Source organism: Aethalodelphis obliquidens, unplaced genomic scaffold (genome assembly GCF_003676395.1).
Source record: "Aethalodelphis obliquidens isolate GAN/ISIS:26980383/991018 unplaced genomic scaffold, ASM367639v1 scaffold43, whole genome shotgun sequence".
NCBI classification, from domain to species: Eukaryota; Metazoa; Chordata; class Mammalia; order Artiodactyla; family Delphinidae; genus Aethalodelphis; species Aethalodelphis obliquidens.
Genome location: NW_020837987.1, coordinates 11373630 through 11387328, shown reverse-complemented (window position 1 = coordinate 11387328; position 13699 = coordinate 11373630). Strand labels below are relative to the sequence as shown.

General features: G+C 44.0%; 1 protein-coding gene across 5 annotated transcripts in view; it reads right to left on the bottom strand.

The window, feature by feature from the left end:
* Window positions 1-13699, bottom strand: part of LOC113606012 (very-long-chain 3-oxoacyl-CoA reductase-like) — a 32186-nt gene that overhangs the window by 11650 nt on the left and 6837 nt on the right. Inside the window, exons 5-6 of one of the 5 annotated variants that reach the window (XM_027079846.1) lie at window positions 8972-9006; window positions 6238-7348 (exon numbers count right to left, since the gene is read on the bottom strand). The exons of 3 other annotated variants lie outside the window; for them this stretch is intronic. In XM_027079846.1, the coding sequence (XP_026935647.1) occupies window positions 9003-9006 (4 nt within the window). In that variant the 3' untranslated portion in view covers window positions 6238-7348; window positions 8972-9002. Of the gene's footprint in view, window positions 1-6237; window positions 9007-13699 lie in introns of those variants that run through there. One more of the 5 variants, XM_027079845.1, reaches the window with a different exon arrangement.

Below are 13699 nucleotides of genomic sequence, written 5' to 3'. Positions count from 1 at the left end.
AAAGAAAATATTTGCAAATCATAGATCTGATAAAGGGCTTGTATCTAGAATACGTAATTAACTCTTTCAAAACAATAATAAAAAGACGACCCCATTTTAAAATGGGCAAAGGATCTGAGTAGACATTTCTCAAGTGTCCAATTACAAGTGTCCAATAAGCCCGTGAAAAGATACTCAGGATCATTAGTCATTAGGAAAATGCAAATCAAAACCACAATGAGATACCACTTCAACCCATTAGGATGGCAACAATAAAAAAGACAGATAATAACCAGTGTTGGCAGGGCTTCCCTGGTGGCGCAGTGGTTAAGAATCCGCCTGCCAATGCAGGGGACATAGGTTCGAGCCCTGGTCCGCGAAGGTCCCATGTGCCGCGGAGCAACTCAGCCAGTGCGCCACAACTACTGAGCCTGAGCTCTAGAGCCCACGAGCCACAACTACTGAGCCCACATGCCACAACTACTGAAGCCCGCGCGCCTAGAGCCTGTGCTCCACAACAAAAGAAGCCACCGCAATGAGAAGCCTGCGCACTGCAACGAAGAGTAGCCCCCGCTCGCCGCAACTAGAGAAAGCCCGCGTGCAGCAACGAACACCCAACATAGCCAAAAATAAATAAAAATAAATTTAAAAAACAACAAAAAAACAAGTGTTGGCAAGGATGTAGAAAATTTTGAACTATCATACAGACGAGCCACTCATGAATTCTTAACTCACAGAAACTGAGAGATAATCAATGACTGCTGTTGTTTTAAGCCAGTAAATTTGGGGGTGATTTGTTACACAGCAACAGATAACTAACACAGTAATCTTAAACACAACTATACCACCAAATATATTAAATGTAAATGAAAATAAACACTCCAATTAAAGGAAAATATTGTCAGACTTGAGAGAAAAGGAGATCCTACTAAGTACTCTTTATTAGAAATACACTTTAAATATAAAATCACAGATGGATTTAGAGTAAAATAAAGGGAGAATAGATACAATGCTCATACTAACCCAAAGAAAGCAAGCCGGTGCGGCCATATTAATATCAGACAAAGTAGACTTTAGATAGAAGTATCCCAAGAGTTGAAGAGGGACATTTCATAGTTTTAAATGGGTTTTTAGGAACATGTAACAATCCTAAACTTGCATGCACCTAATATCTACAAAATCATAAAGCAAAAGTTAACAGAACTAAAAGGAGAGGCAGACAAATCCACAATCATAGCTAAACATTTTAACATGCTTCATGCAGTAACTGATAGAACAAGCACAAACTCTGTCATAAAGAATATAGATTTGAAGAATGCAATTAATCAGCTTGAACTAACTGACGCGTATAGAACACTACATCCAGCTACTGCAGAATGTACATTCTTTTCAAGCATATATGGCCCTTTAGGTAGCTTCTGTTTTCCAGCTTCACATGCAAGGAGCTTGGAAGTCACCACTCCATCTTAACAAGGAAAAAGCTGAACAGACTGAAAAATCACCACTTCTAGGATCCTTAAGAGAGGTGAGGACACAGGGCAAACCACTGCCCCCAAGATTGGAGAGACCCGACAGGTGAATACAGAGAATAAAAACTTACCAGAGCAGAGACTCATAGGCAGAAACTGCTGCGGGAACCAGTGCCAGGGTAGGAAAACCAGAGCTGTAATTGATGAATCTGGAGGCTCAGTGTGGACAACTCTGAGAGTTAAAAACACCAGGAAGGTGGGGGGGGATTCCCTGGTGGCACAGTGGTTAAGAATCTGCCTGCCAGTGCAGGAGACATGGGTTCGAGCCCTGGTCCAGGAAGATCCCACATGCCGCGGAGCAACTAAGCCCGTGTGCCACAACTACTGAGCCTGTGCTCTAGAGCCCGCGAGCCACAACTACTGAAGCCTGATTGCCTAGAGCCCGTGTTCTGCAACGAGAAGCCACCGCAGTAAGAAGCCCGCGCACCACAACAAAGAGTAGCCCTCACTCGCCGCAACTAGAGAAAGCCCAAGCACAGCAACGAAGACCCAACGCAGCCAAAAATAAAAATAAATAAAATAAATAGGGACTTCCCTGGTGGCACAGTGGTGGAGAGTCCGCCTGCTGATGCAGGGGACGCGGGTTCGTGCTCCGGTCCGGGAAGATCCCACATGCTGCGGAGCGGCTGGGCCCGTGAGCCATGGCCGCTGAGCCTGCGCGTCCGGAGCCTGTGCTCCGCAACGGGAAAGGCCACACAGTGAAAGAGGCCCGCGTACCGCAAAAATAAATTAATTAATTAATAAAAAAAAAAAAACCTCCAGGGGTACCCAGTCACAGGAGGGCCCCCCACAATTTTGTGAGATTTACCTCCAGGAGCTCAAGCTGGTTCCCACAGTAAATACTAGAGACAAATCCCCTTGTGCTTTAGGCAGAGGGGAAAAAGGACCATTTTAAAATTCATCAGAGCTCTCTGTCCTTCCTAACAAGGCCTGCCCCAGGGAGAACTAATTAACCAGATCCTAACCTGCTGGGGTATTATCAGAGCCTAACTCACCTGGGGAAGGGGAATACCCAACTCCAGCCCACACTAGTCATACTCTCCCACTTAAGAGGGAGAAAAAAATTAAAAACACTTGTGAAGTTCATAGTCTAGAGGCATAAACTCACCAAAAGACTGAGACCAATCATAGGATTGTAGAATTCTTCCCCTGCCAACCCGACCTACACCTCACCACCACATTGCTTAAGGTCTACTTAGTTCCTTTTACCCAGCACATCATGTCTGGCTATCAAGAAAAAATTACAAGGCAGGGGGCTTCCCTGGTGGCGCAGTGGTTGAGAGTCCGCCTGCCGATGCAGGGGACACAGGTTCGTGCCCCGGTCCGGGAAGATCCCACATGCCACGGAGCAGCTGGGCCCGTGAGCCATGGCCGCTGAGCCTGCGCGTCTGGAGCCTGTGCTCCGCAACGGGAGAGGCCACAACAGTGAGAGGCCCGCGTACCGCAAAAAAAAAAAAAAAAAAGGAAGAGAAATAAGGACTTCCCGCAACAAGCCAAAATTGAGGGAATTTTTTGCCAACAGATCTATTATTTTTATAATATATACTATATTAATTTCAGACACAGCAGACTTCAAAGCAAGGAAAGTTATCAGTAATAAAGAAGGGCATCACAAAATAGACTATATTCTGGGCTCTCCAATCACTTTTGAATTAAATTAGAGCACTACAGTAGTTAGATAACTAGAATATCTCTGTTTGGAAATTAAGCAACATATTTCTGAATAACCCATGAGTCAAAGAAGAAATTAAAATGGGAATAAGGACTCGTTTTTAACTGAATGACAGTAAAAACGTAACATAGCAAAATTTATGGATACTGTAAGCATTATGTTTAGAGGGAAACGTATAGCTTTAATGTATATATCAGAAAAGTAAAATTTAAAAATCAAAGATCTAAGAAGGTAGAGAAAGAAAAACAAATTTAAAACAAAGTAGAAAATAAAATAATATAGATAAGAGCAGAAATCAACAAAATAGAAAACAAATATACAATATAAAAGTCAACAAGCCAAAGGCTGTCTATTTGAAAGCTCAATATAATCAATAAATCCCTATCAAGACCAATGAAGAAAAACAAAAGAGAAAAATTACCAATATCAGGACTCAAAATGAGACATCACTATAGATCCTACAAGCATGAAAAGGGTAATAAGAGGATATTATGAACCAGTTCATATCAATACATTTGAACATTTTGATGAAGTGGAAAAATTATTTGAAAAATAAAACTTACCACAACTGACCCAAGAAGAAATAGAAAATCTGAATAGTCCTATATCTATCAAAGAAATTTAACCCACAATTTAAAACTTTAACCACAAAAATCCAGGCCCAGATGGGTTTTTTTTAAATTAATTTATTTAATTTATTTATTTTTGGGTGCATTGGGTCTTCGCTGCTTCACGCAGGCTTTCTCTAGCTGTGGCGGGGGGGCTATTCTTTGTTGCGGTGCGCGGGCTTCTCATTGCAGTGGCTTTTCTTGTTGCAGAGCACGGGCTCTAGGCGCGCAGGCTTCAGTAGTTGTGGCACACGAGCTCAGTAGTTGTGGCTCGCAGGCTCTAGAGCACAGGCTCAGCAGTTGTGGCACACGGGCTTAGTTGTTCCATGGCATGTGAGATCTTCCTGGACCAGGGCTCAAACCCATGTCCCCTGCACTGGCAGGCGGATTCTGAGCCACTGTACCACCAGGGAAGCCCCGGCCCAGATGGTCTTACTGGTGAAATCTTCCAGACAATTAAGGGAGGAGTACCAATCTCAGAAAAACTCTTTTGAAATAGAGAAAACAGGGCGCACTTTTGTGGTGGTTTTGTACTGTGTCAGCTGGGCTAAGGGGGACCCATCTTTCTTAGACTCCCTCTTCCCTGTATGGTACTAGGTTAGAGTTGGCTGAAAGAGCAAATTGCATGAAAATATAAAGGAAGAAGTGAAGCCTGCTCATATTGTTCTACCCACACAGATGTGCCAGTGGGTTCCAGCTTGCTCTTACTCTCCCGTTCAGTGCAGAGAAAGAGAGATGAAAAAGCACAGGGACCTTGTTTCCCCCAAACTCTGCTCATCTCCTCTCAACTTTCTGCCCTGCTGACCAACAGTGACCCCAGGCCCACAACCAGATGCCTTCCACAGACTTCCTCACCAGCTGTCCTTCGTGATACCACTCTAGCAGCTGGATATACAACTTCCCAGATTTTCCTGAAAGCTCTGACTTGTCCACCTGCACTACTGCTTCCAGAAGGCTGACTGGTATTTTCCACTGATCCCCCAACTCCCCTTTCTGAACCTTCTCGACACTGCCTCAACTGCATAAGATCTTATTCCTCTAATCAATCTCTCTTCCATAAAACTTATTGTGTTTTTCAACTTCAAAATATTTCTGCTTCAAAAATGTTAATGTCACACAGCACAAGGAAAAGATGAGGAATGGATGCAGATTAAAGAGGGTTAAAGAGGGCTTCCCTGGTGGCACAGTGGTTAAGAATCTGCCTGCCAATGCAGGGGACACGGGTTCAAGCCCTGGTCCGGGAAGATCCCACGTGCCGTGGAGCAACTAAACCTGTGTGCCACACTACTGAGCCTGCTCTCTAGAGCCCGCGAGCCACAACTACTGAGCCCGAGTGCCACAACCACTGAAGCCCGCGCACCTAGAGTCCGTGCTCCGCAGCAAGAGAAGCCACCGCAATGAGAAGCCTGAGCACCACAAGGAAGAGTAGCTCCTGCTCGCTGCAACTAGAGAAGGCCCCCGCGCAGCAACGAAGACCCAACGCAGCCTAAATAAATAAATAAATAAATAAAATAAATATATAAAAAAAAACTGGCTCAACGTTTTTGAAAATTACAGCAGACCCCTCAAAATTTCTTTCTAGCCTTTCCATACGTTCACAAAATTCTAGACAGGTCCATCCACTTCTTCATTTTACTAAAAAACTGTATTAAACTTAATTTAGCTGAAGGTAGTATTCTGGTAAGTGAAACACAATTTCTTTCCATGATACCCTTTCCAACCGTGGGAATAATGCTTTTGAGGCAGGCAAGATTTAATGAACAAGCCAACCAGTGTATAACTTACTTCTCCCTCTAGGCTGTAGTTGCCCTGGACAGTTGTGAAGTCTTCCAGGGCTTAGGCTGCGCTCCCCTCGTCCACGTTCAGCTCCTAGCACAGGGCTTGCAGCTCCTGCCAGGGTCGCGGCGACCAGCATCGCCCCTTCGGCGCGCGGGGACGCTCCTCGTTCATCCTCCTTCTTGGGCGCGCTACCCACAACCACCCGCGCCAAAGCTCAAAATCAAGGCCGCTTAATGATGTCTCTTCGATGGTCTGCATCCGCGTTTCTCCGCAAAAAAGTCCGTTTATTCTCCAGGGCTCGAGCCGTCCTTCTCCGGAAATGTGATAATAAGAAGCGTATCATCTTTTCTTAAGTAATTTCTAAATCTGCTTAAGACGTTTTATTTATAAATTTTATTTTATTGCTCCTGGATTTTCCCCAGCATTTTTAAAAGACATTTTTATTTTATTATTTTTATATTTTAATTTTTTGCCTGTGTCGGGTCCTAGTTGTGGCATGTAGGATCTCCGCTGAGGTATGCGGGATATTTCCGTTGCAGCACGAGGGGCTCTTCGTTGTGGCGTGCGGGCTTCTCTCTAGTTGCTGGGCGCAGGCTCCAGGGCTAGTAGTTTGCAGCACGCGGGCTCAATTGCCCCACGGTATGTGGGATCCTAGTTCCCCGACCAGGGATCGAACCGGCGTCCCCTGTATCGGAAGGCGGATTCTTTACCGCTGGACCACCAGGGAAGTCCCTCTCCCAGCATTTTATTATGAAAAACTTCAAATATACAGGAAAGTTGAAAGAGGTGTACATGTGTTTACCGCTTAGATTCTACTAACATTTTACCATACTTGTCTAACCATATTTCTACTCACTCTGTCTAACTTTTAAATGCATTTCAAAGTAAGTTGCTGACATCAGTGCACTTTTCCTAAATAATTCAGCCTGCATATCATTAACTACAGTTCAATGTTTGTTAGTGTTTTTTTGTTTGGTTTTGGTTTTGGCTTTTTTTGCTGCTTTTAATTTTCAGTATTAATAAGAAAGATTCTTCCACTCCCAAGATGGAAAGAAATTCATTCGTGGATTCTTCTAGTTGTTGTGTTTCTATTTTTACACAGGGATTTAGGGATTTCTGATTCATCTGCAGTTTATGCCGGTACATGGTGTGAGGACTGGATCCAATTTTATACATATATGTATACACACAGACACACAGACACACAGACACACACACACACAGGGAGTCTCTATTTTTAAAATATTTTTATTGAGATTTTTAAATTAAGATTTAATTCACATACCATAAAATTAACTTTTAATGTGTACAATTTAGTGGGTTTTAGTATTTCACAAAGTCGTGCAGCCATCATCGCTACAGTCTATATATGTACGTATCTATGTATGTATATATCTGTTTGCTTGTTTTTCTCCAAATGTCTATGTAGTCTCAGCGCCACATATTAAAAACTCCATCTTTCTGCCAGAGATTTGAGATGCTGCAGTTGTTAGTAAATTTCTGGGTGTTCGGGGGTCCAACTACGTTCCATTGGTCTGCTTGTCCATCTGTCTCGATGTGTGGGAAGTCTTTGCTAACTACAGCCCTGGCCTAGGATTCTGGAGGGGGCGGGGGTGGGGGTGGGGAACGACGGACATGTGGCCACGCCTCTTCAAGGCCTTCAGTCAAGTTCTGTGACGAAGAAACCGTGCCCTATTCCAGCTCACCAACAGAGATAAAAGCTTTAATCCCCAGCGACTGAGAAAAAACCAACTGGGCAGGAAGATGGTCAGCAGGAAACCCTGGGAAGGAGAGGTACCAAGGATCAAGACGTCCCCCCATTCTTGAGTCCCCCATCTCCTCTCCTGGCTCCCCAGCCCGGGGTGGGGGCCCGCCCCTTCTCTGGACGTCTCCCCCTTTCTGAGGGCTAGTGGACCCGGGCCAGGGACTGTCGCATCCAGCTCTCTGCCTAGGATTGCCCCAGGAAAGCACCTGCACAGCGTGGCGGAGGCACTCAGGGGTTTGGGAGGTGAGGCCAAGTGTGTCCAACGCCTGCCAAGCGAAGTCCTCGGGACTTACCACGAGCAGCCCGCTTTTCAAGGGATTTGTTTCAACCAAAAAGGGGCTTACTGTTTGCAGGCAGGAAGGGGGTCAAGAAAAAGAACTCCCCTCCCCCTAAGCCTAAGCTCCCAGGCCCCCTCCGAGAATCCCTGAGTCCCACTTCTCTTGCCGACCACGCCCCAGACACGCCCCGGCCACGCCTTCGAGGCCACGCCCCCTCGAGAACCCACCGCTTCCGATCGTGGCTCCAAGGTAGCTCATCTTATTCTTTTTTTTTTAAGGTCCTTCCTTCCTTCCTTCCTTCCTTCCTCCCTTCCCTCCTTCCGTTCTATTTTATTGAAGTATAGTTGATTTACATCCACTGAAGCTCTTCCGAGTCTGAGTCTCGGTCCTCTCTCAGACGCACCCCCCGACCCCATCCCCACCCCGCCCCTGCTCCTAAGACCTTCAGCTGTCTCTAAGCTCCTCCCCCCTCAGAGCCCTCCCCTTCTCAGCTGCCACTGCTGTCCCTTTTGAGCTAAGTCCCCGCGGAGTCAGGCACCTGCACAGTGACCCCCTCGGAGTGGTACTCTGCGCCCACTGCCACGGAGAAACTTCGCACAAAAGCCTGCGGAGAAGGAGAGGGAGGGAGCGTCCCAGGGCCAAGAGCTTTCCCCGTGCAAACTCCTCCAGCCCGCCCTTGCCCCAGCGCCGTCCCTGATCCTAGAACACTCTACCGCCAGGAGGGGCCCCTCCCTCACGGCCCAAGTTCTCACCGTAACGCCTGAAAGCTTCCTTGCTCTAAGCCCTCCCTCTGTTCCCATACACTCACTCTCCGTTCCAGCCGGGCCAGTCTCTGAATTCCCTTTCTCCCACCTCATGGGTTCTCTTGACCCCTAGCCTCTGTTTCTCTTAAAAAACGAACGAAAAACCTGGCTTGTCCACTGGACTGTGCCCCAGATGTCTGTCTGAACTATTATTAGCCTCAGACTCAGGTGGCACATCACACACATGCAGGCAAGCCTTTCCCACCATAACCTTCAGTGCCGGAATTAAGGGCTACTGCAGGAATGCCAGCATGGCAGCCAGCCCTGGCCTGATCTGTGGGTCTGGGTACCTTGGTGGCTGTCGGTTACTGAAGATATGTTGATGAGGATACCTTTGCCCCTGGAGGAGGAAGCATCATTTGGAAGGTAGTCATTGCCAGGGAACAGAGGGTCCCAGTGATTTCCCCTCCTCCACCCCTTAGTCGCTGTCCTAATTTGAGAAAGATCAGAGAGACAGGGAAGAACTGGAAATGTGGGTGGGACAGCTGGGGAATGGAAAAAGCCCGGAGGTTGGATGAGGGAAGATCCCGAGTGAAAGACAAAGAGACTGCGCCTTACCTGGTGACCATTTGGGGCAGGACGATCCTAGTCATCTGCAGGAGGAATGGAGAGGACCCTGTCTTTCCCTTTTCACTGCTTTCACCTACCCAGACTTCTGCCCCTCCTCAAGTTCACTCCTATCCCCCTACCTTCCCTCAGGGAGTATTCCTCTAGCACTTCCTCTATGCCAGGCCCAGTTCCGGGGGACGCTGGGGACCACCGAGAGTGGTCAGAGCTCGCTGACCTTGGACCCAGTCCCTCCCAGCCCCGACTCATCTGGACCACAGACATCATGTTGCAGTTTATAACATCCAAGAATTTCTGGGGGAAGAAAATGGAACCAATCAGTTCTTCCCTTCACCAGCCCTGCCACAACTCTGATATTTTCTAGTTTACTTTTCTTTTAATATGGAACACATTTTTTTTTGTGGTACGCGGGCCTCTCACTGTCGTGGCCTCTCCCGTTGCGGAGCACACGCTCCGGACGCGCAGGCTCAGCGGCCATGGCTCACGGGCCCAGCCGCTCCGCGGCATGTGGGATCCTCCCAGACGGGGGCACGAACCCGCGTCCCCTGCATCGCCAGGCAGACTCTCAACCACTGCGCCACCAGGGGAGCCCCTGGAACACATTTTTAAAACGTAGCTTCTACTAGAATTTAAAATGCACATAAACTTTGACACATCAACTCCGCTCTGGAAATTTATTCCTTTCTAAGATACTCACACATGTGGGAACTGCATATGTCCAAAGATATTCATCGCAACACAATTTGTAGTCACATATACTAGGAAACACCCTGAATGCCCATCGATACTGAGATGACTAAATAAACACAGGGTAGCCAATGGATGGATCACTGCGCACCAGGTAAAAAGAATGGGTCAGCTAATTATTCTGATTAGAATAATCCCCAAGATACATGCCTACCTGTGAAAGGTAAAGTGCAGAACAATAGGCTGCCGCCATCTGGATAAAAGATCCAGGTACATACTTCTCTATGCACAGAGAAATAAAACTACCACATTTTAAATCGGGGGTCACTTTGGGGGGCTAGGATTGGAGGGAGAAGGGAAATTTTCACTTTCATTTCATAAACTTCTCTCTTTGGATTTTTTGATCAGTAAAGATTTTTATAAATGTATACCATACACATACCAAAGTGCATAAATCTTTAGTGTGAAAAATGAACACAAATCTTTAGCCTCTACCCACATAAAGAAAGTATTGACAGTTTCCCAGATTCTTCATCTCCTGCAGTCATTACGCTTGCCTCTTCCCCAGTTAATCACTGTCTTGACCTCTAACACACTCTAGAAGAGTTTTGTTCAGTTCTGAACTTCATTTAAGTGGAATCATTGAGTATGTATCCTTTTATCTCTGGCTTTGTCTGCTAAACACTATAAGATTCTTCCGTGTTATGTGTAGCAGAAGTTCATTCATGTTCACTGCTATAATTTTGCATCGTATGAAGGCAGCATGCTTTATTTCTCTAATCAACCCACTCCTGGGCATATATCCAGAGAAAACCACAATTCGAAAAGATACACGCACCCCAATGTTCATAGCAGCACTCTTCACGATAGCCAAGACATGGAAACAACCTAAATGTCCATTGACAGAGGAATGGATAAAGAAGATGTGGTACATGTATACAGTGGAATACCACTCAACCATAAAAAAGAATGAAATAATGCCATTTGCAGCAACATGGATGGACCTAGAGATTATCATACTAAGTGAAATAAGTCAGACAGAGAAAAACAAATATCATATGATATCACTTATATGTGGAATCTAAAAAGATGATACAAATGAACTTATTTATGAACCGGAAACAGATTTGCAGACTTTGAAAACAAGCTTATGGTTACCAAAAGGGAAAGGAAGGGGGGAAGGATAAATTAGGAGGCTGGGATTAACATATACACATTACTACATATAAAATAGATAAACAACAGGGTCCTACTGTATAGCACAGGGAACTCTACTAAATATTCTGTAATAACCTAAATGGGAAAATACTCTGAAAAAGAATGAATATATGTATATGTATAGCTGAACCACTTTGCTGTACACCTGAAACTAACACAATATTGTAAATCAACTACACCCCAGTATAAAATAAAAATTAAATTTAAAAATATTTAAATTCCAAAAAAAAAAAAAGGAAGAATTCCAGTTGTTCCACATCCCCAACAACACTTGGCACTGACAATATTTTTAGCGTTAACCATTTTAGTGGCTGTGTAGTTGTAGTTCACTCTGGTTTTAATCTGCAGTACCCTAATAAGAATGAGGTTTAGTTCTTAAAAGTTCAGGGCAGGGCTTCCCTGGTGGTGCAGTGGTGAAGAATCCACCTGCCAATGCAGGGGATATGGATTGGAGCCCTGGTCTGGTAAGATCCCGTGGAGCAACTAGCCCGTGTGCCACAACTACTGAGCCTGCGCTCTAGAGCCCGTGAGCCACAACTGCTGAAGCCTGTGCGCCTAGACCCCGTGCTCTGCAACAAGAGAAGCCACCGCAGTGAGAAGCCCACACACTGCAACGAAGAGTAGCCCCTGCTCACGGCAACCAGAGAAAGCCTGCGCGCAGCAATGAAAACCCAATGCAGCCAGAAATAAATAAATAAAATAAACAAATTTATTTTATTAAAAAAGGCTAAAAAAAAAAGTTCAACGCAGCAAGAAGATATAACAATTATAAAGATATACAGACCTAACAACAGAGCCCCAAAGTACGTGAAGCAAAACACCATATACAAAAAACTCTAAATGGATCAAAGTCCTAAACGTAAGAGCTAAAATGACAAAACTCTTGAAAGAAAACAGAGGAAAAGCTTTATGACATTGGATTCGGCAATGATTTCTCGGATGATACTAAAAGCACAAGCAGCAAAAGAAAAATAGATAAACTGTACTTCATCAAAATTAAAACCTTTTGCACATTAAAAGATACTATCGGGCTTCCCTGGTGGCGCAGTGGTTGAGGGCCCGCCTGCCGATGCAGGGGACACGGGTTCGTGCCCCGGTCCGGGAAGATCCCACATGCCGCAGAGCAGCTGGGCCCGTGAGCCATGGCCGCTGAGCCTGCGCGTCCGGAGCCTGTGCTCCACAACGGGAGAGGCCACAGCAGTGAGAGGCTCGCGTACCACACACACAAAAAAGAGATACTATCAACAGAGTGAAAAGGCAACTTGCAAATTGGCAGAAAATTTACAAATCATTCATTTGATAAGGGATTAATAACCATAATATATAAAGAGCTTCTACAACTCAAACACCAATGGGTCAAAGAAGAAATCACAAAGGAAACTTAAAAATATTTTGAGACAAATGAAAATAGAAATTAAAACACAACATACCAAATTTACATTTACCTAGATTGGCTAAGAAAAAAAATACTGAAATTACTAAAATCAGAAATGAAAGTGGGACATTACTACTGATTTCACAGAAATAAAAAGGATTATGAGAGAGTACTATGAACAACTGTACACCTATAAATTGGATAATCTAGATGAAATAGATAAGTTCCTAGCAACACAAAACCTACTATGACTCAATCAGGAAGAAATAGAAAATCTGAATAGACCCATAACTAGTAAGGAGATTGGACTAATAATCAAAAATTTCCCAAGGAAGAAAATTCCTGGACAGATGACTTTGCTGATGAATTCTACCAAACATTTAAAGAAGAACTAATGCCAATTCTTCTCAAACTCTTCCAAAACATTGAAGAGGAGAGAACACTTCTTAACTTATTCTATGAAGCCAGCATGGCCCTGATACCAAAGTGAAAGACACTACAAGAAGGGAAATCTACAGACCAGTATCCCTCATGAACATTGACACAAAAATCCTCAACAAAATGCTAGCAAATTGAATTCAACAGCATATTGAAAGGATTATACACCATGACCAAGTGGGATTTGTTCCTAGAATGCAAGGATGGTTTGATATACAAAACTTGACTAACGTAACACAACACATTAACAGAATAAAGAAAAAAATCACATGATCACCACAATTGATGCAGAAAAGTATTTGACAAAATTCAACACCTTTCATGATTAAAACATTCAATAAACTAGGAATGGAAGGAAACTATCTCAACATAATAAAGATATGAATAATGCACATAAAATAATACATATAATAATATAAAAAGCCCACAGCTAACATCACACTCAATGGTGAAATACTGAAAGCACTTCTTGCTTTTGCCATTTCTATTCAACACAGTACTGGAAGTTCTAGCCAGAGCAACTAAGCAAGAAAAGAAGTCAAAGGTATTCAAACTGAAAAGGAAGAAGTAAAATTATCTCTGTTTGCAGATGATATTATCTTACATGTAGAAAATCTTAAAGATTCCACAAAAGAAGTGAAAACTAATAAGCAAACTCACAAAGAAGTGGGATACAAAAACTCAGTTGCATTTCTCTACATGAACAATGAACAACCCAAAAGTGAAGTTATGAAAACAATTCCATTTGCAATAGCATCAAAAAGAATAAAAGAATAAATACACTTAGGAATTAACTTAACCAAGGAAGAAAGACATACACTGAAAACTATAAAACATTACTGAAAGATACTAGAGAAGAGATACAAATTGGAAAGACATCCCATATACATGGGTTGGAAGACTTAATATTGCTAAGATGTCAGTACTACCCAAAGTGATCTATAGAGTCAGTGCAATCACTATCAAAATCCTAACAGCATTTTTGCAGAAATAGAAAAACC